General features: G+C 47.3%; 1 protein-coding gene across 4 annotated transcripts in view; it reads left to right on the top strand.

Moving 5' to 3' along the window:
• The window catches only part of LOC144493358 (serum response factor-like), a 240,806-nt gene that overhangs the window by 80,458 nt on the left and 134,589 nt on the right, over nt 1–25,759 (top strand). For all 4 annotated transcript variants that reach the window (XM_078212165.1, XM_078212162.1, XM_078212163.1 and 1 more), the window contains exon 3: nt 11,087–11,327. In XM_078212165.1, the coding sequence (XP_078068291.1) occupies nt 11,087–11,327 (241 nt within the window). The remainder of the gene's footprint in view (nt 1–11,086; nt 11,328–25,759) is intronic.

Below are 25,759 nucleotides of genomic sequence, written 5' to 3'. Positions count from 1 at the left end.
CCTGAGCACATACCAGGCTTCAGATAACACATTTCAAGACTCATTACATTAATGTACATAGTACATTTACCACAGTAGTGTTTCAAAGAACAAAGAACAGTACAGCACAGGAAACAGGCCCTTCGGCCCTCCAAGCCTGTGCCGCTCCTTGCTCCAACTAGACCAACCGTTTGTCTCCCTCCATTCCCAGACTGCTCATGTGACTATCCAGGTAAGTCTTAAACGATGTCAGCGTGTCTGCCTCCACCACCCTACTTGGCAGCGCATTCCAGGCCCCCACCACCCTCTGTGTAAAAAAACATCCCTCTAGTATCTGAGTTATACCTCGCCCCTCTCACCTTGAGCCCGTGACCCCTCGTGATCGTCACTTCTGATCTGGGAAAAGGCTTCCCACTGTTCACCCTATCTATCCCCTTCATAATTTTGTACACCTCTATTAGATCTCCCCTCATTCTCCGTCTTTCCAGGGAGAACAACCCCAGTTTACCTAATCTCTCCTCATAGCTAAGACCCTCCATACCAGGCAACATCCTGGTAAACCTTCTCTGCACTCTCTCCAATGCCTCCATGTCCTTCTGGTAGTGCGGCGACCAGAACTGGACGCAGTACTCCAAATGTGGCCTAACCAGCGTTCTGTACCGCTGCATCATCAGACTCCAGTTTTTATACTCTATACCTTATCCTATAAAGGCAAGCATACCATATGCCTTCTTCACCACCTTCTCCACCTGTGCTGCCACCTTCAAGGATTTGTGGACTTGCACACCTAGGTCCCTCTGTGTTTCTATACTCCTGATGGCTCTGCCATTCATTGTATAACTCCTCCCTACATTATTTCTTCCAAAATACATCACTTCGCATTCATCTGGATTAAATTCCATCTGCCATTTCTCTGCCCAATTTTCCAGCCTATCTATATCCTGCTGTATTGCCCGACAATGTTCATCGCTATCCGCAAGTCCAGCCATCTTCGTGTCATCCGTAAACGTGCTGATAACACCAGTTACACCTTCTTCCAAATCATTTATATATATATCACACGGAGAGATGCGCGCACACGCAGCATGCACACGGAGAGATGCGCACATGCAACATGCACACGGAGAGATGCATGCACACGCAGCATGCACACGGAGAGATGCGCGCACATGCAGCATGCACACGGAGAGATGCGCACATGCAACATGCACACTGAGAGATGCATGCACACGCAGCATGCACACGGAGAGATGCGCGCACACGCAGCATGCACACGGAGAGATGCGCGCACATGCAGCATGCACACGGAGAGATGCGCACATGCAACATGCACACGGAGAGATGCATGCACACGCAGCATGCACGCGGAGAGATGCGCGCACATGCAGCATGCACACGGAGAGATGCGCGCGCACACAACACAGGCAAAGAGATGCACACAGAGAGAGAGACAGACACAACATGCACACAGAGACATGCAGTATGTGCGCGCACAAAATCCACAGAGGCAGAGAGACGCGCACACATGCACACAGGCAGACATACAACATGCACAGGCAGAGAGGCGCACACCACATGCACAGGCAGAGACACGTGCGCGTGCACACCACGTACACAGGCAGAGAGATGCACGCGCGCACACCACATGCACAGGCAGAGAGACGCGTGTGTGCACACCACGTACACAGGCAGAGAGATGCACGCGCGCACATGAGATGCCAGAGGTAGAGATGTGCGCGCACAACTTACAAATAGGCAGAGAGATGCCTGCACACACAACAAGCAAAGAGGCAGAGATGCCAACACGCACACAGGCAGAGAGGCATGTACGCGCACAACATGCACACACAATGTGCACACAAGCAGAGAGAAGCATGCCCACACAAAACACAGGCAGTGAGGCGTGCACACACAGCACGCGTACAGGCAGAGAGATGCACATGCGGACAGCACACATACTGGCAGAGACGCGTACAGCACGGGTACAGGCAGAGAGACGCACGCGCGCACAGCATAGGTACAAGCAGAGAGACGTGTGCACAGCACGGTACAGGCAGAGAGGTGCACGTGCACAACATGTGTACAGGCAGAGACGCACACGCGCAATGCACGTACAGGCAGAGACGCGCACGCGCGGTGCGCGTGCAGGCAGAGATGCACACGCACAACGTGTCAGGCTTCTCGAGTGTTGTTGAGCTGTACTCATCCAGGCAAGTGGAGCATACAGATAGGTTGGAGGCTTGGGCGGAGGGATGGCAGATGGAGTTTAATCCGGACGGAGGTTGAGGGGCGACCTGATAGAAGTCTACAAGATTATGGGAGGCATGGACAAAGTGGATAGTCAGAAGCTTTTTCCCAGGGTGGAAGCCAATTACTAGGGGGCACAAGTTTAAGGTGCGAGGGACAAGGTTTAAAGGAGATGTACGAGGCAAGTTTTTTACACAGAGGGTGGTGGCTGCCTGGAACTCGCTGCCGGGGGAGGTAGTGGAAGTGGATACGATAGTGACTTTTAAGGGGCGCCTTGACAAATAGATGAATAGGATGGGAATGGAGGGATATGGTCCCCGGAAGGGTAGGGTCGGGCAGCATTGTCGATGCAGGCTTGGAGGGCCGAAGGGCCTGTTCCTGTGCTGTAATTTTCTTTGTTGCTCTTTGTATTCCCATACACTCCTGACTAGTGCCTTGTAGATGGTGGACAGATGTAGGGGAGTCAGGGTGTGAGTCACTCACTGCAGAATTCCCAGCCTCTGACTTGCTGTTGTACTCACAGCATTTAAATGGCTCGTCCAGTTCAGTTTCTGGTCAATGGATAACCTCCAGGATGTTGTTGTGGGTACTGTTGTGGGGGATGCCTTACTTGGGGCAAGCTGCAGCAGCCGGATCCCTGGCACTGAGTCTGGTTCTGCAGCGCAGAAGGGAGGGTGGAAGAAGAGGAGAGCGGTAGTGATAAGGGACTCGATAGTCAGAGGTACAGACAGGAGGTTCTGTGGTCGTGACAGAGACTCCCGGATGGTTTGTTGCCCCCCGGGTGCCAGGGTCAGGGATGTCTCTGATCGCGTGCACAGCATTCTGAAATGGGCGGGTGATCAGCCAGATGTCATAAGAACATAAGAAATAGGAGCAGGAGTAGGCCATCTAGCCCCTCGAGCCTGCCCCGCCATTCAATAAGATCATGGCTGATCTGACGTGGATCAGTACCACTTACCCGCCTGATCCCCATAACCCTTAATTCCCTTACCGATCAGGAATCCATCCATCCGCGCTTTAAACATATTCAGCGAGGTAGCCTCCACCACCTCAGTGGGCAGAGAATTCCAGAGATTCACCACCCTCTGGGAGAAGAGGTTCCTCCTCAACTCTGTCTTAAACCGACCCCCCTTTATTTTGAGGCTGTGTCCTCTAGTTTTAACTTCCTTACTAAGTGGAAAGAATCTCTCCGCCTCCACCCTATCCAGCCCCCGCATTATCTTATAAGTCTCCATAAGATCCCCCCTCATCCTTCTAAACTCCAACGAGTACAAACCCAATCTCCTCAGCCTCTCCTCATAATCCAAACCCCTCATCTCCGGTATCAACCTGGTGAACCTTCTCTGCACTCCCTCCAATGCCAATATATCCTTCCTCATATGAGGGGACCAATACTGCACACAGTATTCCAGCTGCGGCCTCACCAATGCCCTGTACAGGTGCATCAAGACATCCCTGCTTTTATATCCTATCCCCCTCGCGATATAGGCCAACATCCCATTTGCCTTCTTGATCACCTGTTGTACCTGCAGACTGGGCTTTTGCGTCTCATGCACAAGGACCCCCAGGTCCCTTTGCACGGTAGCATGTTTTAATTTGTTTCCAGTGAGATAGTAATCCCATTTGTTATTATTTCCTCCAAAGTGTATAACCTCGCATTTCTCAACGTTATACTCCATTTGCCATATCCTCGCCCACTCACTCAGCCTGTCCAAATCTCTCTGCAGATCTTCTCCGTCCTCCACACGATTCACTTTTCCACTTATCTTTGTGTCGCCTGCAAACTTCGTTACCCTACACTCCGTCCCCTCCTCCAGATCATCTATATAAATGGTAAATAGTTGCGGCCCGAGTACCGATCCCTGCGGCACGCCACTAGTTACCTTCCTCCAACCGGAAAAACACCCATTTATTCCGACTCTTTGCTTCCTGTCGGATAGCCAGTCCCCAATCCACTTTAACACACTACCCCCAACTCCGTGTGCCCTAATCTTCTTCAGCAGCCTTTTATGGGGCACCTTATCAAACGCCTTTTGGAAATCCAAAAACACCGCATCCACCGGTTCTCCTCCATCAACCGCCCTAGTCACATCTTCATAAAAATCCAACATGTTCGTCAAGCACGACTTTCCCCTCATGAATCCATTTCTATCCAGATGCCCTGCGATCTCCTCTTTAATAATAATGGATTCCAGCATTTTCCCTACTACAGACGTTAAGCTGACCGGCCTATAGTTACCCGCCTTTTGTCTCCTTCCTTTTTTAAACAGCGGCGTAACATTAGCCGTTTTCCAATCCACCGGCACTACCCCAGAATGCAACGAGTTTTGATAAATAATCACTAACGCATCCACTATTACCTCTGACATTTCTTTCAATACCCTGGATGCATTCCATCCGGACCCGGGGACTTGTCCACCTTCAGTCCCATTAGTCGGTACCAATGACGTAGGAAGGAAGAGTGAGGAGGTCCTGAAGAGTGAGCATAGAGAGCTTGGTAGGAAATTAAAAAGCAGGACCCCAAGGTTAGTAATCTCAGGATTGCTACCTGTGCCACGTGCCAGTGAGGGTAAGAGTAGGATGCTCGGGAGGATGAACACGTGGCTGAGGAACTGGTGCAGGGGGCAGGGTTTCAGATTTCTAGATCATTGGGACCTCTTCTGGGGGAGGTGGGACCTGTACAAGAGAGACGGGTTACACCTGAACTACAAGGGGACCAATATACTTGCAGGGAGATTTGCTAGTGTTATTGGGGAGCGTTTAAACTAGATTTGCAGGGCGATGGGAACCAGAGTGCCAGAGCAGATAGTGGAGTGGGGGTGAAAATAAATGATGTTAATAGTTCATGCAAAATCACAAATAGAAGGGTTGTGTGTGGTGGTAATAATCTTCTGAGGTGTGTCTATTTCAATGCCAGGAGTATTGTGGGGAAGGCAGATGAGCTGAGGGCGTGGATTGACACGTGGAATTATGACATTATAGCCATTAGTGAAACTTGGCGACAGGAGGGGCAGGACTGGCAGCTCAATGTTCCAGGGTTCCGATGTTTCAGACCTGATAGAGGCAGAGGGATGAAGGGTGGGGGGGTGGTGTTGCTAGTCAGGGAAAATGTTACAGCAGTGCTCAGGCAGGACAGATTAGAGGGCTTGTCTACCAAGGCCATATGGGTGGAGCTGAGAAACCGGAAAGGTATGACCACATTAATGGGGTTGTATTATAGACCACCCAATAGTCAGCGAGAATTGGAGGAGCAAATCTGCAGAGAGATAGCAGACAACTGCAGGAAACATAAAGTTGTGATAGTAGGGGATTTTAATTTTCCACAGAAAGATTGGGACTCCCATACTGTTACAGTTCTAGACGGGTTAGAGTTTGTAAAATGTGTTCAGGAAAATTTTTAAAATCAATATATAGAGGTACCAACTAGACAGGATGCAATACTAGATCTCCTATTAGGAAACGAGTTAGGACAAGTGACGGAAGTGTGTGTAGGGGAACACTTTGGTTCCAGTGATCATAACGCCATTAGTTTCAACTTGATCATGGATAAAGATAGATCTGGTCCTCGGGTTGAGGTTCTAAAGTGGAAAAAGGCCAAATTTGAAGAAATGAGAAAGGATCTAAAAAGCGTGGATTGGGACAGGCTGTTCTCTGGCAAGGATGTGAATGGTAAGTGGGAGGCCTTCAAAAGAGAAATTTTGAGAGTGCAGAGTTTGTATGTTCCTGTCAGGATTAAAGGCAAAGTGAATAAGAATAAGGAACCTTGGTTCTCGAGGGATATTGGAATTCTGATAAAGAAGGAGAGAGAGATGTATGACATGTATAGGCAACAGGGAGGAAATAAGATGCTTGAGGAGTATAAAAAGTGCAAGAAACTACTTAAGAAAGAAATCAGGAAGGCTAAATGAAGACATGAGGTTGCTTTGGCAGAGAAGGTGAAGGATAATCCTAAGAGCTTCTACAGGTGTATTAAGAGCAAAAGGATAGTAAGGGATAAAATTGGTCCTCTTGAAGATCAGAGTGGTCGGCTATGTATGGGACCAAAAGAAATGGGGGAGATATTAAATGGGTTTTTTGCATCCGTATTTACTAAGGAAACTGGCATGGAGTCTATGGAAATAAGGCAAACAAGTAGGGAGGTCATGGAACCTATACAGATTAAAGGGGAGGAGGTGCTTGCTGTCTTGAGGTATCAATCTTGTTTGTCATCTATATCAATGATCTGGATGATAATGTGGTAAATTGGATCAGCAAATTTGCCAATGATGCAAAGATTGGAGGTGCAGTGGACAGTGAGGAAGGTTTTCAAAACTTGCAGAGGGATTTGGACCAGCTCGGAAAATGGGCTGAAAAATGGCAGATGGAGTTTAATGCAGACAAGTGTGAGGTATTGCACTTTGGAAGGACAAACCAAGGTAGAACATACAAGGTAAATGGTAGGACTCTGAAGAGTGCAGGAGAGCAGAGGGATCTGGGAATACAGATACATAATTCCCTAAAAGTGGCGTCACAGGTAGATAGGGTCGTAAAGAATGCTTTTGGTACATTGGCCTTTATAAATCAAAGTATTGAGTATAAGAGTTGGAATGTTATGGTGAGGTTGTATAAGACATTGGTGAGGCCGAATTTAGAGTATTGTGTGCAGTTTTGGTCACCTAATTACAGGAAGGATATTAATACGGTTGAAAGAGAAGGTGTACAAGGATGCTGCCGGGACTTGAGAAACGGAGTTAGAGAGAAAGGTTGAATAGGTTAGGACTTTATTCCCTGGAGCGTAGAAGAATGAGGGGAGATTTGAGATAGGTGTATAAAATTATGATGGGTACAGATAGAGTGAATGCAAGCAGGCTTTTTCCACTGAGGCTAGGGGAGAAAAAAACTAGAGGACACGGGTTAAGGGTGAGGGGGGAAAAGTTTAAAGGAAATATTAGGGGGGGGCTTCTTCACACAGAGAGTGGTGGGAGTGTGGAATGAGCTGCCAGGTGAGGTGGTGAATGCGGGCCCACTTTTAACATTTAAGAAAAACTTGGACAGGTACATGGATGAGAGGGGTGTGGAGGGATATGGTCCAGGTGCAGGTCAGTGGGACTAGGCAGAAAAATGTTTTGGCACAGCCAAGAAGGGCCAAAAGGCCTGTTTCTGTGCTGTAATGTTCTATGGTTCTATGTTGATGGTGTGGGATTCAGCGATGGTAATGCCATTGAGTAATATGGGGAAATGATTCGCTTCTCTCTTGTTCGAGCTTGTGTGGCACGAATGTTATGTCACTTATCAGCCCAAGTCTTGGATATTGTTGCAATGTTTAAAGACTAATTCTGTTCCTTTGTCATTGCATCAATTGAACTCTGAATAACCTTGGGTCAGGAGATAAAGAACAAAGCACAAAGAACAGTACAGCACAGGAAACAGGCCCTTCGGCCCTCCAAGCCTGTGCCGCTCATTAGTCCAACTAGACCATTCGTTTGTACCCCTCCATTCCCAGACTGCTCATGTGACTATCCAGGTAAGTCTTAAACGACGCCAGCGTGTCTGCCTCCACCACCCTACTTGGCAGCGCATTCCAGGCCCCCACCACCCTCTGTGTAAAAAACGTCCCTCTGATCTCTGAGTTATACTTCGCCCCTCTCACCTTGAGCCCGTGACCCCTCGTGATCGTCACCTCCGACCTGGGAAAAAGCTTCCCACTGTTCACCCTTTCTATACCCTTCATAATTTTGTACACCTCTATTAGATCTCCCCTCATTCTCCGTCTTTCCAGGGAGAACAAGCCCAGTTTACCCAATCTCTCCTCATAGCTAAGACCCTTCATACCAGACAACATCCTGGTAAACCTTCTCTGCACTCTCTCTAAAGCCTCCACATCCTTCTGGTAGTGCGGCGACCAGAACTGGACGCAGTACTCCAAATGTGGCCTAACCAGCGTACTATACAACTGCAACATCAGACTCCAGCTTTTATACTCTATACCCCGTCCTCTCAAGGCAAGCATACCATATGCCTTCTTCACCACCTTCTCCACCTGTGCTGCCACCTTCAAGGATTTGTGGACTTGCACACCTAGGTCCCTCTGTGTTTCTATACTCTTGATAGCTCTGCCATTTATTGTATAACTCCCCCCACATTAGTTCTTCCAAAATGCATCACTTCGCATTTATCTGAATTAAATTCCATCTGCCATTTCTCCGCCCAATTTTCCAGCCTATCTATATCCTGCTGTATTGTCCGACAATGTTCATCGCTATCTGCAAGTCCAGCCATCTTTGTGTCATCCGCAAACTTGCTGATAACACCAGTTACACCTTCTTCCAAATCATTTATATATATCACAAATAGCAGAGGTCCCAGTACAGAGCCCTGCGGAACACCACTGGTCACAGACCCCCAGCCAGAAAAAGACCCTTCGACTGCTACCCTCTGTCTCCTGTGGCCAAGCCAATTTTCTACCCATCCAGCCACCTCTCCTTGTATCCCATGAGCCTTAACCTTCTTAACCAACCTGCCATGAAGAACTTTGTCAAACGCCTCACTGAAATCCATATTGACGACATCCACAGCCCTTCCTTTGTCAACCGTTTTTGTCACTTCCTCAAAAAACTCCACCAAATTTGTAAGGCACGACTTCCCTCTTACAAAACCATGCTGTCTGTCACTAATGAGATTGTTCCATTCTAAATGCACATACATCCTGTCTCTAAGAATCCTCTCCAACAACTTCCCTGCCACGGATGTCAAGCTCACTGACCTATAATTACCCGGGTTACCCTGCTACCCTTCTTAAATAACGGGACCACATTCGCTATCCTCCAATCCTCAGGGACCTCACCTGTGTCCAATGAAGAGACAAAGATTTCCGTCAGAGGCCCAGCAATTACATCTCTTGTCTCCCTGAGCAGTCTAGAATAGATGCCATCAGGCCCTGGGGATTTGTCAGTTTTAATGTTACCTAAAAAACCTAACACTTCCTCCCTTGTAATGGAGATTCTCTCTAACGGGTCAACACCTCTCTCTGAGACACTCCCAGTCAACAAGTCCCTCTCCTTTGTGAATACTGATGCAAAGTATTCATTTAGGATCTCCCCTATTCCCTTGGGTTCTAAGCATAATTCCCCATCTTTGTCCCTGAGCGGTCTGACTTTTTCCCTGACAACTCTTTTGTTCCTAATATATGAATAAAATGCCTTGGGATTCTCCTTAATCCTATCTGCCAAGAACATTTCGTGACCTCTTTTTGCCCTTCTAACTCCCCGTTTGAGTTCTTTCCTACTCTCTCTGTATTCCTCCAGAGCTCCATCTGTTTTCAGTTGCCTGGATGGGGGTTTCTGTCACCAGGGAGTTGACTCTGCCTTCCCATCTTCATCCACCGTTACTGAGGAGAAGACTGAGCAAGGGAAACGCGGTCAGTTTTAGAAGAAGTCAGAAAGAAAGAATTTAAATTAATATCATACCGTTCAGAACAAGGGACAGATCTTTCAACCTCGAGGTGACATCAGGATGCAGGATAGTGGAAAACTGGAACTCTTCCTCGACTGGGAGTCATTCAAAAACTGAGATTGATTTATTACATTTTCTGTCTGATATTAATGGGCAGCACAGTGGTTAGTGTTCACTGCCTCACAGCGCCAGGGACCCCGGTTCAATTCCGGCCTTGGGTGACTCTGTGTGGAGTTTGCACATTCTCCCTGTGTCTGAGTGGGTTTCCTTCGGGTGCTCCAGTTTCCTCCCACAGTCCAAAGTTGTGCGGATTAGATTGATTGGCTATGCTAAATTGCCCCTCAGTGTCCCAAGAAGTGTAGGTTATGGGGATTAGCCATGGTAAATGCACGGGGTTACGGGGATAGGGCATGGGGGTGGGTTTGGGTACGGTGCTCTTTCAGAGAGTCAGTGTAAACTTGATGGGCCGAATGGCACATATTCTATCTTCTAAATATTAACATATGTGCTTAGGTCAGAGTATTAAAGCTTGTGGAAGTGTGGAGACTAGATAGAGTTCAGATGTAGATTAAATGACAGCCAGTTGAATGGCAGGACAGGTTTACATGGTTGAATGAGCTTCTGTTGAAATAATCAGAATTTAATAAAAAATGCAGATTTAGTAAGAATGCTGAGCCCATAAATGACCTCACTGCATTTTGAGTTCAGACTACACACATAGAATCAGAGAATTGTGACAGTGCAGGCAGAGGCCATTTGGCCCATCGTGTCTGCACTGGCTCTACAAACAAACATCATTCCCCTGTCTTTTCCCTGTACCCCTGCATTAGTTAGCACCGTACCTGCGTGGAGCCAACTGTCACCGAGAACTCAGTCCTGAATGAACCGTTAATCTGAACATTCCCACCTTATCTCTGTCTGAATGTCAATGTGTGCTGGAGGCACGTTCAGGCGAGATATTCAAGAGGGAATTGGATTATTATCTGAAATGGGGAAAGTGCAGGGTTACAGAGAGATGATGATGGGTGGGTGGCATTCGGTGAATTGCTCCCATGGTGAGCCAGCACAGACACAACGGGCTGAATGTCCTTCTGTGCTGTAATGTTTCTGTGATTCTGAGCGTTGCTGCTGGTGCGGGGGGGGGGGGGGGGGGGAATATCTCGCTGCTGAGTCCTGTCCTAACCCACTTCTATCACCTAGACATGTAGCATGGAGGAGGGGTGCCCGGGAACCCTTGCAGCAGGCCAGGATTGTGGACCCCAAGGCAGATCAGGGGAGGGAGGTCCCAGATGCCAACTAGCCGAGGCCCCTGGGTATTGGGACTGGTATTGTCCTGAGACTGCTCCATGCTGCTGTTCTGCTGCATTCTGCTCCTTCATTTCAGTGCTGGCTTCTGTCCTGCTTAATTCTTCTATAATTCCCTCCTCAGGACAGCTTAAAACCAACAACATTCACAGTGGCCAACGTCCCAGGATCCACAGGCATGAATCAATCAGCTTCAAACACCTCCACCAATCTCCAGGTCAGCACTGGTCACAACTTCCCCATCACCAACTACCTTGCTCCCGTTACCGCCATCGCCAATAGCAACGGCACCGTCTTCAAATCAACCGGTACAGGCACCTCAGGCAGCATGGTGCAACTCCCGAGCGGATTCACTATCATGTCAGGTGTGTGTATGAAAGCTTCAGGACATTGGTGAAGGCAGAGGGTCGGGGGGGAAGCAAGGAAAAGGTCCGGGGGGGTGGGTGGGAGAGGGTCAGAGGTGGTGGGGGGGGGGGGGGGGGGTGAGGGGTGGAGAGGGTCGGGGAGGTGAGGGGTGGAGAGGGTCGGGAGGTGGTCGGGGAGGATGGGGGGCGGCGAAGGGAGTGAGGGGGTTGGGGGGCGGCAGAGGGGGTCAAGGGACGTGGCAAAATGAGTCGGGGACGATGGAAAGAGTCGGAGGGTACGGTGAAGGGGGTCGGGGGGGCAGCGGAGGGCATCGGGAGTCGGCAGAGGGGGTCGAGGGACAGGGAGAGATTGTGAATGTTCAGAATCAAAGGCTCTTTATCGGAAATGCTCACAGAATTCATAATAAGATGGATGAATTTTCAGCATAAATAGTAATGAGTATGAAATGCTATCCATTCCAGAACGGTGGCTGCAATGTGGCCAAAGCTGTGATCTGAATATTGAAGGATTTTTCACATTTTGAAAAGGTGGGAAAAAGAGGTGGTTCTGTTAATAAAGGATGAGATCAGTACAATAGTGAGAAATGATCTTTTTCAGATCATGATGTAGAATCAGTTGGGTGGAGATAAGAAAAAGCAAAGGGGTAAAATAAGTCTCTGATCGGAGTAGTTTATAGACTCTTAACACACAGGCTACACAGGACAGAGTGTAAGTCAAAAAATAAAGGGGGCTTGCAAGATAGCTGCTGCAGTAATCGTGGGTAACTTTAATCTTCACATTGATTGAGCAAATCAAATTAGCAATGGTGGTCTGGAGGATAAGTTTATCAAGTACAGGCCGGTGAGCCTTATATCAGTGGTAGGGAAATTATTGGAGAGAATTCTTCGAGACAGGATTTATTCCCACTTGGAAATAAGTGGACGTATTAGTGAGAGACAACATGGTTTTGTGAAGGGGAGGTCGTGTCTCACAAACGTGATCGAGTTTTTCGAGGAAGTGACGAAGATGGTTGATGAGGGTGGGGCAGTGGATGTTGTCTACATGGACTTCAGGAAGGCCTTTGACAAGGTCCCTCATGGCAGACTGGTGCAGAAGGTGAAGTCGCATGGGATCAGAGGTGAGCTGGCAAGGTGGATACAAAACTGACTCGGTCAAAGAAGACAGAGGGTAGCAGTGGAAGGGTGCGTTTCTGAATGGAGGGCTGTGACAAATGGCATTCCTCAGGGATCAGTGCTGGGACCTTTGCTGTTTAATATATATATAAATGATTTGGAGGAAAATGTAACTGGATTGATTAGTAAGTTTGCGGACGACACAAAGGTTGGTGGATTTGCGGATAGCGATGTGGACCATCGGAGGATACAGCAGGATATCGATCAATTAGAGACTTGGGCGGAGAGATGGCAGATGGAGTTTAATCCGGACAAATGTGAGGTAATGCATTTTGGAAGGTCTAATACAGATAGGAAATATACAGTAAATGGCAGAACCCTTAAGAGCATTGATACGCAGAGGGATCTGGGTGTACAGGTACACAGGTCACTGAAAGTGGCAATGCAGGTGGAGAAGATAGTCAAGAAGACATACAGCATGCTTGCCTTCATCGGCCGGGGTATTGAGTTTAAAAATTGGCAAGTCATGTTGCAGCTTTACAGAACCTTAGGCTGCACTTGGAATATAGTGTTCAATTCTGGTCGCTACACTACCAGAAGGATGTGGAGGCTTTGGAGAGGGTACAGAAAAGATTTACCAGGATGTTGCCTGGTATGGAGGGCATTAGCTATGAGGAGAGGTTGGAGAAACTTGGTTTGTTCTCACTGGAATGATGGAGGTTGAGGGGCGACCTGAAAGAAGTCTACAAGATTATGAGAGGCATGGACAGAGTGGATAGTCAGAAACTTTTTCCCAGGGTGGAAGAGTCAATTACTAGGGGGCACAGGTTTAAGGTGCGAGGGGCAAGGTTTAAAGGAGATGTATGAGGCAGATTTTTTACACAGTGGTGGGTGCCTGGAACTCGTTGTCGAGGAGGTAGTGGAAGCGGATACGGTAGTGACTTTAAAGGGGCGTCTTGACAAATACATGAATAGGATAGGAATAGAGGGATATTGTCCCTGGAAGGGTAGGGGGTTTTAGTTGAGTCGGGCAGCATGCTCGCTGCAGTCTTGGAGGGCCGAAGGGCCTGTTCCTGTGCTGTAATTTTCTTTGTTCTTTGTATCTGGAACAGTTTCTTCGAACGATAAATTCTAAAGCCTACCAGGGACCACGCCATTTTGCACCTGGTAATGTCTAATGTAGAGATGCCGGCGTTGGACTGGGGTGAACACAGTAAGAGTTTTAACAACACCAGTTCTGGTCACCTCACTATAAGAAGGATGTGGAAGTGCTGGAAAGAGTGCAGAGGAGATTTACCAGGATGCTGCCTGGTTTGGAGGGTAGGTCATATGAGGAAAGGTTGAGGGAGCTAGGGCTGTTCTCTCTGGAGCGGAGGAGGCTGAGGGGAGACTTAATAGAGGTGTATAAAATGATGAAGGGGATAGATAGAGTGAACGTTCAAAGACTATTTCCTCGGGTGGATGGAGCTATTACAAGGGGGCATAACTATAGGGTTCGTGGTGGGAGATACAGGACGGATATCAGAGGTAGGTTCTTTACGCAGAGAGTGGTTGGGGTGTGGAATGGACTGCCTGCAGTGATAGTGGAGTCAGACACTTTAGAAACATTTAAGCGGTTATTGGATAGGCACATGGAGCACACCAGGATGATAGGGAGTGGGATAGCTTGATCTTGGTTTCAGATAAAGCTCGACACAACATCGTGGGCCGAAGGGCCTGTTCTGTGCTGTACTGTTCTAATCTAATCTAAAACCAGGTTAAAGTCCAACAGGTTTATTTGGTAGCCAATACCATTAGCTTTCGGAGCGCTGCTCCTTCGTCAGATGGAGTGGAAATGTGCTCTCAAACAGGGCACAGAGACACAAAATCAAGTTACAGAATACTGATTAGAATGCAAATCCCTACAGCCAACCAGATCTTAAAGATACAGACAATATGGGTGGAGGGAGCATTAAGCACAGGTTAAAGAGATGTGTATTGTCTCCAGACAGGAGAGCCTGCAAGTCCAGGAGGCAAGCTGTGGGGGTTACTGATAATGTGACATAAATCCAACATCCCGGTTTAGGCCGTCCTAGTGTGCGGAACTTGGCTATCAGTTTCTGCTCAGCGACTCTGCGCTGTCGTGTGTCGTGAAGGCCACCTTGGAGAACGCTTACCTGAAGATCCAAGGCTGAATGCCCGTGACTGCTGAAGTGCTCCCCCACAGGAAGAGAACAGTCTTGCCTGGTGATTGTCGAGCGGTGTTCATTCATCCGTTGTCGTAGCGTCTGCATGGTTTCCCCAATGTACCATGCCTCGGGACATCCTTTCCTGCAGCGTATCAGGTAGACAATGTTGGCCGAGTTGCAAGAGTAGGTACCGTGTACCTGGTAGATGGTGTTCTCACGTGAGATGATGGCATCCGTGTCGATGATCCGGCACGTCTTGCAGAGGTTGCTGTGGCAGGGTTGTGTGGTGTCGTGGTCACTGTTCTCCTGAACATTCTCCTATCCATTCAGGAGAACAGTGACCACGACACCACACAACCCTGCCACAGCAACCTCTGCAAGACGTGCCGGATCATCGACACGGATGCCATAATCTCACGTGAGAACACCATCTACCAGGTACACGGTACCTACTCTTGCAACTCGGCCAACATTGTCTACCTGATACGCTGCAGGAAAGGATGTCCCGAGGCATGGTACATTGGGGAAACCATGCAGACGCTACGACAACGGATGAATGAACACCACTCGACAATCACCAGGCAAGACTGTTCTCTTCCTGTGGGGGAGCGCTTCAGCAGTCACGGGCATTCAGCCACTGATCTTCAGGTAAGCGTTCTTCAAGGTGGCCTTCACGACACACGACAGCGCAGAGTCGCTGAGCAGAAAGTGATACCCAAGTTTTGCACACATGAGGACGGCCTAAACCGGGATGTTGGATTTATGTCACATTATCAGTAACCCCCACAGCTTGCCTCCTGGACTTGCAGGCTGTCCTGTCTGGAGACGATACACATCTCTTTAACCTGTGCTTAATGCTCCCTCCACCCACATTGTCTGTACCTTTAAGATCTGGTTGGTTGTAGGGATTCGCATTCTAATCAGTATTCTGTAACTTGATTTTGTGTCTCTGTGCCGTGTTTGAGAGCAGATTTCCACTCCATCTGACGAAGGAGCAGCGCTCCGAAAGTGAATGGTATTTGCTACCAAATAAACCTGGTGGACTTTAACCTGGTGTTATTAAAACTCTTACAATGTCTAATGTGACAGGATTAATGAAGGATCTTACAGCAAACGACTCGCCAGGCAAAAGTACTCATAACATGGTCGAGTTTCACATTCAGTTTGAGTGAGAAATGTGATCCATAAAGTGTCTTAAAGTTAAATAAAGGCAACTACAGTGAAGACAGTTGTCTAAAGTGGACTGGGTAAATAGGTTAAAAGGTAAGACAATGGAGATGCAGTGAGAGACATTTAAGGAAATATTTCCTAACTCTCAACAAAGCTATATTCTATTGAGGACAAAAGACTTAACCAATAGAATGCACCGTCTGTAGCTAACAAAGGATTGAACAAAAAATTATTTCATGGAATATGGGGATCACTGTCTGGGCCAGCATTTATTGCCCATCCCAAATTGCCCTTCGGGAGCCATTTAAGAGTCACCCACATTGCTGTGGCTCTGGCGTCACATGTGGACCAAACCAGGTAAGAACGACAGATTTCCTTCCCTAAAGGACATCAGTGAACCAGATGGGTTTTTACCACAATCGACAATGGCTTTATGGTCATCATTAGACTTTTAATCCCAGATTTTTATTCAATTTAAATTTCACCATCTGCCATGGTGGGATTTGAACCCATGTCACCAGAGCATTAACCTGGGTCTAACAAAGAACAATACAGCACAGGAACAGGCCCTTCGGCCCTTCAAGCCCGCGCCGCTCCCTGGTCCAAACTAGACCATTCTTTTGTATCCCTCCATTCCCACTCCGTTCATATGGCTGTCTAGATAAGTCTTAAACGTTCCCAGTGTGTCCGCCTCCACCACCTTGCCCGGCAGCGCATTCCAGGCCCCCACCACCCTCTGTGTAAAAGACCAGTCTCTGCATGACTGGTCCAGTGACAATACCACTATGCCTCCTCCCTAAAGGTGGTATCAAACTGAAAGAAAAGAAGTTCAATGATGTGAAGATTAACAGCAGCCCAGACACTTGGGAAAGTTTTAAAAACCAACAAAGGATGACTAAAGAAATGAGGAGAAATGAGAGTATGAGAGAAAACTAGCTGAACATATAAAAACAGACAGTAAAAGCTTCTACAAGTGTATAACCAGGAAAAAGAAACTAAAGAGAGCATTGGTCCCTTCGAAGGTAGGATTGGGGAATTAATAATGAGAAATGAAGATAGTAGCAGTGGAAGACACACAAAGCATCCCAAAAAGAGGAGGCGAGACACTGATCGTTCAGGGGTCACGGTCCACATCGTGAACCTATTTAGTCAGAAAGGAGTGTGGTCCTGCAGTCAGAATTTAGCAAACCAAATCTCCAAAGTAATAATCTCCGAATTTCTCCAGGTACCATGTGCAAATGAATATAGAAATAGGAGAATATAATAGATGAATGTGTGGCTGGAACAACTGGAGGAAGGGAGGAGAGCTTTAGATTCTTGAGGCCAGTTCTGGGGGAGATGGGCCCTGTACAGGTTGGATGGGTTGCGCCTGAACAGTGTCAGGGCCCTGGAGTGGCAAATTGTAAATTATTAGTTGGGTTCAGTGTAAGGGAGACAGTGATAAAGTTTAATTTGTGTTTATTCTGCATTTACATGAATGATGTGGAGATGCCGGCGTTGGACTGGGGTAAGCACAGTAAGAAGTCTCACAACACCAGGTTAAAGTCCAACAGGTTTATTTGGTAGCAAATATATGAACATAAGAAATAGGAGCAGGAGTAGGCCATCTGGCCCTTCGAGCCTGCCCCGCCATTCAACAAGATCATGGCTGATCTGAAGCGAATCAGTTCCACTTACCCGCCTGCTCCCCATATCCCCTAATTCCCTTATCGATCAGAAAACTATCTACCCGTGATTTAAACATATTCAACGAGGAAGCCTCCACCACTTCAATGGGCAGAGAATTCCAGAGATTCACTACCCTCTGAGAGAAGAAGTTCCCCCTCAACTCTGTTCTGAACCGGCCCCCCCTTATTTTGAGGCTGTGCCCTCTAGTTCTGGTTTCCCTTCTAAGTGGAAAGAATCTCTCCACCTCGACCCTATCCAGCCCCTTCATTATCTTATATGTCTCTATAAGATCACCCCTCATCCTTCTAAACTCCAACGAGTACAGACCCAATCTGTTTAATCTCTCCTCATAAGCCACACCCCTCATCTCCGGTATCAACCTGGTGAACCTTCTCTGCACTCCCTCCAAGACCAATATATCCTTTCGCAAATAAGGGGACCAAAACTGCACACAGTACTCCAGTTGCGGCCTCACCAGTGCCTTGTACAGTTGCAGCAAGACCTCCCTGCTTTTATATTCTATCCCCCTCGCGATAAAGGCCAACATTCCATTCGCCTTCTTGATCACCTGCTGCACCTGCAGACTGAGTTTTTGCGATTCGTGCACAAGGACCCCCAGGTCCCTCTGCACAGTCGCACGATGTAATTTTTCTCCATTTAAATAATATTCCAATTTACTATTATTTCTTCCAAAGTGGATAACCTCACATTTGCTAACGTTATATTCCATCTGCCAGATCCTCGCCCACTCGCTCAGCCTATCCAAATCTCGCTGCAGACTTTCCGCGTCCTCCACGCAATTCGCTTTCCCACTCACCTTCGTGTCATCAGCAAACTTGAATACCCTACATTCAGTCCCCTCCTCCAGATCATCTACGTAAATGGTAAACAATTGAGGCCCCAGCACCGATCCCTGCGGCACGCCACTGGTCACCAACTGCCAACCAGAAAAGCACCCATTTATCCCAACTCTCCGCTTCCTGTTAGATAGCCAATCCCCAATCCACGCCAACACCTTACCCCTAACTCCGTGTACCCCAATCTTCTGCAGCAACCTTTTGTGAGGCACCTTATCGAACGCCTTCTGGAAATCTAAAAACACCACATCCACCGGTTCCCCTCTGTCAACCGCACTAGTGACATCTTCATAAAAGTCCAGTAGATTCGTCAAACACGACTTTCCCTTCATGAATCCATGCTGCGTCTGCTTGATCGAACCATTCTTATTCAGTTGCTCTGTTATTTCCTCTTTAATAATGGACTCTAGCATCTTCCCAACTACGGACGTTAAGCTAACCGGCCTGTAGTTACCCGCCTTTTGTCTACTTCCTTTTTTAAACAGCGGCGTAACAGTAGCTGTTTTCCAGTCAGCCGGCACTACCCCAGAGTCCAGCAAATTTTGATAAATTACTACTAACGCATCTGCTATTACCTCAGCCATTTCTTTCAGTACCCTGGGATGCATTCCATCCGGGCCCGGGGACTTGTCTACCTTCAGTCCTATTAGTCTACCAAGCACCACCTCCTTAGTAACAGTAATTGTATTAAGGACCTCCCCTCCCACCAACTCTCGATCTCTAATATTCGGCAAACTATTTGCGTCTTCCACCGTGAAGACCGACACAAAGAACTTATTTAAAGTCTCAGCCATTTCCTCGTTTTCCACTATTAAATCCTCCCTCTCATCTTCCAAGGGTCCAACATTCACTCTAGCCACTCTATTCCTTTTTATATACTTGTAAAAACTTTTACTATCATTTTTTATATTTTGAGCTAGTTTAGTTTCATAATCTATCTTTCCTTTCTTAATCGCTTTCTTAGTCGTTCTTTGTTTTTCTTTAAAGCTTTCCCAATCCACTAATTCTCCACTATTTCTGGCCACTCTGTACGCATCTGATTTTATTTTAATACTCTCCTTTATTTCCTTCGTTATCCACGTCCGGTTATCCTTTTTCTTACAGTCCTTCTTTATCACCGGAATATATTTTTACTGAGTACTTAAAAAAATCTCCTTAAAAATCCTCCACTGTTCCTCAGCTGTCCTACCTACCAGTCTGCTTGCCCAGTCTACATTAGCCAATTCCACCCTCATCCTATCGTACTCCCCTCTGTTCAAGCAGAGGACACTGGTTTGGGACCCTACTTTCTCACCCTCCATCTGTATCAGAAATTCCACCATATTATGATCACTCATCCCAAGAGGATCCTTCACAAGAAGATCCTTAATCCTACCTGTCTCATTGCACAGAACCAGATCCAAGATAGCTCGCTCTCTCGTAGGTTCTGTAACATACTGTTCAATGAAACAATCCCGACAGCATTCCAAGAACTCTTCCTCAAGCCCTCCACGTCCAATTTGAGTCGACCAATCAATATGTAGGTTAAAATCCCCCATGATTATTGCCGTTCCGCTTTTGCACGCATCCATTATTTGCTTGTTTATAGCCCTCCCCACCTCTAAGTTATTATTTGGGGGCCTATAGACCACGCCTACCAGTGTCTTTCTCCCCCTACTATTCCTTATCTCCACCCACAACGATTCCACGTTTTGCTCCTTAGAGCCTATGTCGTCTCTCACTACCGTCCTGATATTATCCTTTATTAACAAAGCTACCCCACCTCCTTTTTCTACCTGTCTATCCTTCCTAAATGCCTGATAACCCTGTATATTCAGTTCCCAGTCCCGGTCACCCTGCAACCACGTTTCTGTGATGGACACTAGATCATATTCATTTGTATGGATATGTGCCATCAACTCATTTACTTTGTTTCGAATGCTTCGTGCATTCAGGCAAAGTGTCTTTATGCCAGCCTTTATCTGGACCCGGTTTGCTGAAGCGCTACTAACATCTCCCAAGCCCTCTCCTCCTTTAGCTAGTTGTTTATTCACTATACTCCTGGCATTAGAGTAGACACATCTCAATCCTATGGTCTGACCTCTCCCTTTCTCTGTTCCCAGTCCACCTGCCCTCTTGCACTGCCTATAACCCTTCTCTGTTTGCGAGCTACCTTCCTCACTCTCAGTCACGTCACTTTGATCCCCTCCCCCCAACCTATCTAGTTTAAACTCTCCCCAGTAGCCTTAGCCAACCTTCCTGCCAGGATATTGGTCCCCCTGGGATTCAAGTGCCACCCGTTTTTAGTATACAGGTCACACCTGCCCCTAAAGAGGTCCCAATGGTCCAGGAACCTGAATCCCTGCTCCCTGCACCATTCCCTCAGCCACACATTCATCCTCCACCTCACTCCATTCCTGCCCTCACCTTCCCGTGGCACAGGCAGCAATCCCGAGATTACTACCTTTGCTTTCCTCCTCAGCTGTCTCCCTAATTCCCTATACTCTTTTTTCATGTTCCCTTCCCCCTCCTTACCCACATCAGTGGTACCAATATGCACCGCTACCTCCGGCTCCTCTCCCTCCCACCTCAGGATTTCTGGGACTCGCCCAGCGACATCCTGGATCCCAGCCCCAGGGAGGCAGACCACCATGCGAGACTCCCGCCTGCCTCCGCAAAATCGCCTGTCCGTCCCCCTGACTGTCGAGTCCCCGATTAATACCGCCTTCCTCCTCCTTTCCCTAGCCCTCTGAGTTACAGGGCCGGACTCCACCCCGGAGACACGGCCACTGCTGCTTCCCCCAGATGGGCTGTCCCCCCCAACAGTACTCAGACAGGAGTACTTGTTATGTAGGGGCACTTCCACCGGGGTGCTCTCAATCACCTGTGTTTTACCCTTCCTGGCTGTCACCCACTTGGCCTCCTCCTGTGGCCCTGGTGTGACCACCTGATGATAGCTCTTGTCTATCACCTCCTCATTCTCCCTCACCTGCCTAAGATCGTCAAGCTGCAGTTCTAGCTCCCTAACACGGGCCCTCAGGAACCGCAGCTCGACACACCCATCACAGATGTGGATGTCCAGGAGGCCAGGTGCCTCCAGGACCTCCCACATACTGCACTGCGAGCAACACACTGGCTTAACACTCATATTTCACCCTTTCTTCCAAGGTACACAGAGAAAAGTAAATTATAAATTTAAAAAAAAGAAACTCACCCCTGCTCGCCCTTTCTGCCTAAGCCCGATGAGCCAAAGCCCCTCAGTTCTCACTCAGCTCCCTCTCACTCCGCTGCCCGCTCCCAACGCTGCCCGTTAGATAGTGGGGCCTGCCTTTTAAACCTCCCGTGCACTAAAAAAAACTCAAAAGACCCTTCCCAGTAAACCCCGCGGCCACTGCCGGTTTCGCGCCAAAATTTAAAAATAATTAAATAAATAACACCTGCGAAAAAGTACTTTAAATTAAATCTTACCCCAAAAATCCTGTCACCAGTCACACCTCTGCCTTTCTCCAAAGCAACAAAGAGGACTATCCCCCCAACTAACTGACTTATATACAACTTTTGACCCTCCCAGTAAACCCCACGGCCACTGCCGGTTTTGCGCCAAAATTTAAAAATAATTAAATAAATAAATAACACCCGCGAAAAAGTACTTTAAATTAAATCTTACCCCAAAAATCCTGTCACCAGTCACACCTCTGCCTTTCTCCAAAGCAACAAAGAGCTCTCCAAAGCAACAAAGAGGGACTACTAATGGGACTCGAGGCTGACAAGTCCCTCAGATTAATGACCTACATCCTTGTTTTTAAAAGAAGTTTCTGCAGAGAATATGGATGGATCCCAGTGGATTGGAAAACTGCAAATGCCTAATATCTGTCCTTGGGAAAATGTCAGAATCCATTGTTACGGAGGTAGAAAATCACAATTACGTAGAACCAACAAAGGCAATTTTGTTTGACAAATGTATTAGATTTCTATGAGGACTTGCAAGCAGGGTGGTTAAAGGGAAATCAGTAGATGTGGTTCTTTGTGTTTCCAAAAGTCATTTGATAAGGTGACATAGAAAGCTTAATACACTCATGGTTTTATATCAGCATGTATAGAGGATTGATGAATTAACAGGAGATAGGGAGTTGGGATGAATGGGTCATTTCCAGACTGGCAATCTGTAACTAGTGGAGTGCCACTGGGATCAGTACTGGGGCCTCAATTATTTATGTTCTGTCACTTGTTTCCCCTTCCAAGTGAAGATGGTAAGGTTCTGGTGAGTAGGTAGGTGACTTCTTAGAATGATCTGCATCCAGAAGATCCTGCTGCAAATAGGACAGGATACTGTTGATGATTGTGTTGGATGGTTGATGGCTCGGGTTTTCCTGTTCTTTCTTTTTCTGTGTGCTTGCTTTTGAAGGAGGCTGTGCTATATTTTATTTAGTTGAGGTAAATGCAGCAATCCCAGGACGTCATGCGGATATTAGAATCCGAAGTGCAACATTTAGGATGTCCTTGTAACACTTCCTATGACCACGAGAGCACACCCCACACTCAAGCTCTCCTTGGAAGATTTGCATTGGTGGGTATTGGGTATTCTGGCTACCTGACCAGCCAGACTCTGGGGCGTGGCTGTGTTGGGTCCGGGGGCGTGGCTGCATGCAGGCTGGGATGAGCACCTCACTGTTTGGTATCTTGTGCTGCCATCTGATCTTCAAGAGGTTCAGAAGGCAGCTCAAAGGAACGTGGTTGAGCTTGGCATGACACTATTCTTTGTATTAATCTGTATTAAGGACTGGGTAAAGGGACCAACTGTTGTTGCCAAATTTACTGACCAAACAAAGCTAGATAAGAAAGCAAGTTGTGAAGGAAGCAAAAAAGTCTGCAAAGGGAAATAAATAGGTAAAATGAGTGGTTGAAAATGTCAGATGAATTATAATGTGGGAAAATGTGAAGTTGTCCACTTTGGCAGGAAGAATAGAAAAGCAGAATATTTAAATAGAAACTACAAAACGTTGCTGTTCAGAGGGGCTCTCGGTGTCCTTGAATATGAAGTACAAAGCGTTAGTGTACAAGTACAGCAAGTAATTAGGAAGGCAAAATGGCCTTTAATGCAAAGCTGATGGTGTATAAGAGAGCGGTTTGACTACAGCTACACAAGGCATTGATGAGACTACATCTTGAGCACTGTGTGTAGTTTTGATCTTACTTAAGAATGGGCAAGCTTGCAATGTTAGAAGTATTTATTAGTGTCACAAGTAGGCTTACATTACATTACACACTTCGGTGTCTGTTTGTGTACACTGAGGGAGAATGTAGCATGACCAGTGCACCTAACCAGCGTGTCTTTCGCACTGAGAGGGGAAACCGGAGCACCCGGAGGAAACCCACGTGGACACGGGGAGAATGTACAGAGTCTGCACAAACAGTGACCCAAGCTGAGGCCCTGGTGTTGTGAAGCAGTGGTGCTAACCATTATGTCACCATGCTGCTCATAGAACATAGAACAGTACAGCACAGAACAGGCCCTTCGGCCCACGATGTTGTGCCGAGCTTTATCTGAAACCAAGTTCAAGCTATCCCACTCCCTATCATCCTGGTGTGCTCCATGTGCCTATCCAATAACCGCTTAAATGTTCCTAAAGCGTCTGACTCCACTATCACTGCAGGCAGTCCATTCCACAACCCAACCACTCTCTGCGTAAAGAACCTACCTCTGATATCCTTCCTATATCTCCCACCATGAACCCTATAGTTATGCCCCCTTGTAATAGCTCCATCCACCTGAGGAAATAGTCTTTGAACGTTCACTCTATCTATCCCCTTCATCATTTTATAAACCTCTATTAAGTCTCCCCTCAGCCTCCTCCGCTCCAGAGAGAACAGCCCTAGCTCCCTCAACCTTTTCTCATCAGACCTACCCTCCAAACCAGGCAGCATCCTGGTAAATCTCCTCTGCACTCTTTCCAGCGCTTCCACATCTTTCTTATAGTGAGGTGACCAGAACTGCACACAATATTCCAAATGTGGTCTCACCAAGGTCCTGTCCAGTTGCAGCATAACCCTACGGCTCTTAAACTCCAACCCCCTGTTAATAAAAGCTAACACACTATAGGCCTTCTTCACAGCTCTATCCACTTGAGTGGCAACCTTTAGAGATCTGTGGATATGGACCCCAAGATCTCTCTGTTCCTCCACAGTCTTCAGAACCCTACCTTTGAGCCTGTAATCCACATTTAAATTAGTCCTACCAAAATGAATCACCTCGCATTTGTCAGGGTTAAACTCCATTTGCCATTTTTCAGCCCAGCTTTGCGTCCTATCTGTGTCTCTTTGCAGCCTACAACAGCCCTCCACCTCATCCACTACTCCACCAATCTTGGTGTCATCAGCAAATTTACTGATCCACCCTTCAGCCCCCTCCTCTAAGTAATTAATAAAAATCACAAAGAGCAGAGGACCAAGCACTGATCCCTGTGGCACTCCGCTAGCAACCTGTCTCCAACCGCTCAGAGAAGGTTCGCTGGTTAGATTGATGGGATGGAGGTGTCTAATGGGGAAAGGCTGGGCAGGTGGAACCTTTCATTATTGGAGTTTAGAATGAAAGATAATCTTGTTGAAACAGGTTCCGAGGAGGCTTTACAGGGTCGATGCTGAGAGGGTGTTTCTGCTCAGGTTGGGGAAAGGGGGAGAGAATTTAGAATTATTCCCTATGTAAGACAGAAATGAGGAAGAATTTGTTCTCTCAGAGGATTGTTTATGGAATTCTGTCCCCAGAGAGCAGTGGAGCCTGGGTTATTGAATATATGATGTGGAGATGCCGGCGTTGGACTGGGGTAAACACAGTAAGAAGTCTCACAACACCAGGTTAAAGTCCAACAAGTTTATTTGGTAGCAAAAGCAAAATATTGAATATATTCAAGGTTGAGGTACACAGATGTTGATCAATAAGAGAACGGAGAGTTATGGGGGGCAGGCAGGGAGAGTGGAGTTAAGGGCACAACCAGATCAGCCATGATCTTTCTGAGTGACAGTATAGGTTCAAAGGGCCAAATGGTCTACTGCTGCTCCTATTTCTTTCTGATCCTGAGATGAGCTAGCTCTGATGGGAACGTTATTTCCTAGTTCTAATTCCACCACCAACAGAAATGATTTCCCTCCATCTGGATTATGTAGTCCCTTAATCTTTATTCAAGAGAACAAAAAGCAACTGTGCAACGCCTCCTTAATCCTGGAATCATTCTGGGGAATCTATGCTGCATTCCTGCTCAGCCTTTTCTATGAACACAGAGCTCAAGATGTGGTCTCGTCATTGCTTGTACAGTTGTAGTAAGACCGTCCTCCTTTTAAATGTCAACTGCTTTGCATTATAGGCCAACAGTCCTCCAGTGTTAGTGTAACCTTCCCACAACTGGAACAAGCTGCCAGAGACAGTAGTAGAGGCGGGTACAACTTTGTCTTTTAAAAAGCATTTAGACAGTTCCATGGGTAA

Source organism: Mustelus asterias, chromosome 5 (genome assembly GCF_964213995.1).
Source record: "Mustelus asterias chromosome 5, sMusAst1.hap1.1, whole genome shotgun sequence".
NCBI classification, from domain to species: domain Eukaryota; kingdom Metazoa; phylum Chordata; class Chondrichthyes; order Carcharhiniformes; family Triakidae; genus Mustelus; species Mustelus asterias.
Note: the sequence above shows the minus strand (reverse complement) of the source record. Positions and strands in the feature narration are given on the sequence as shown.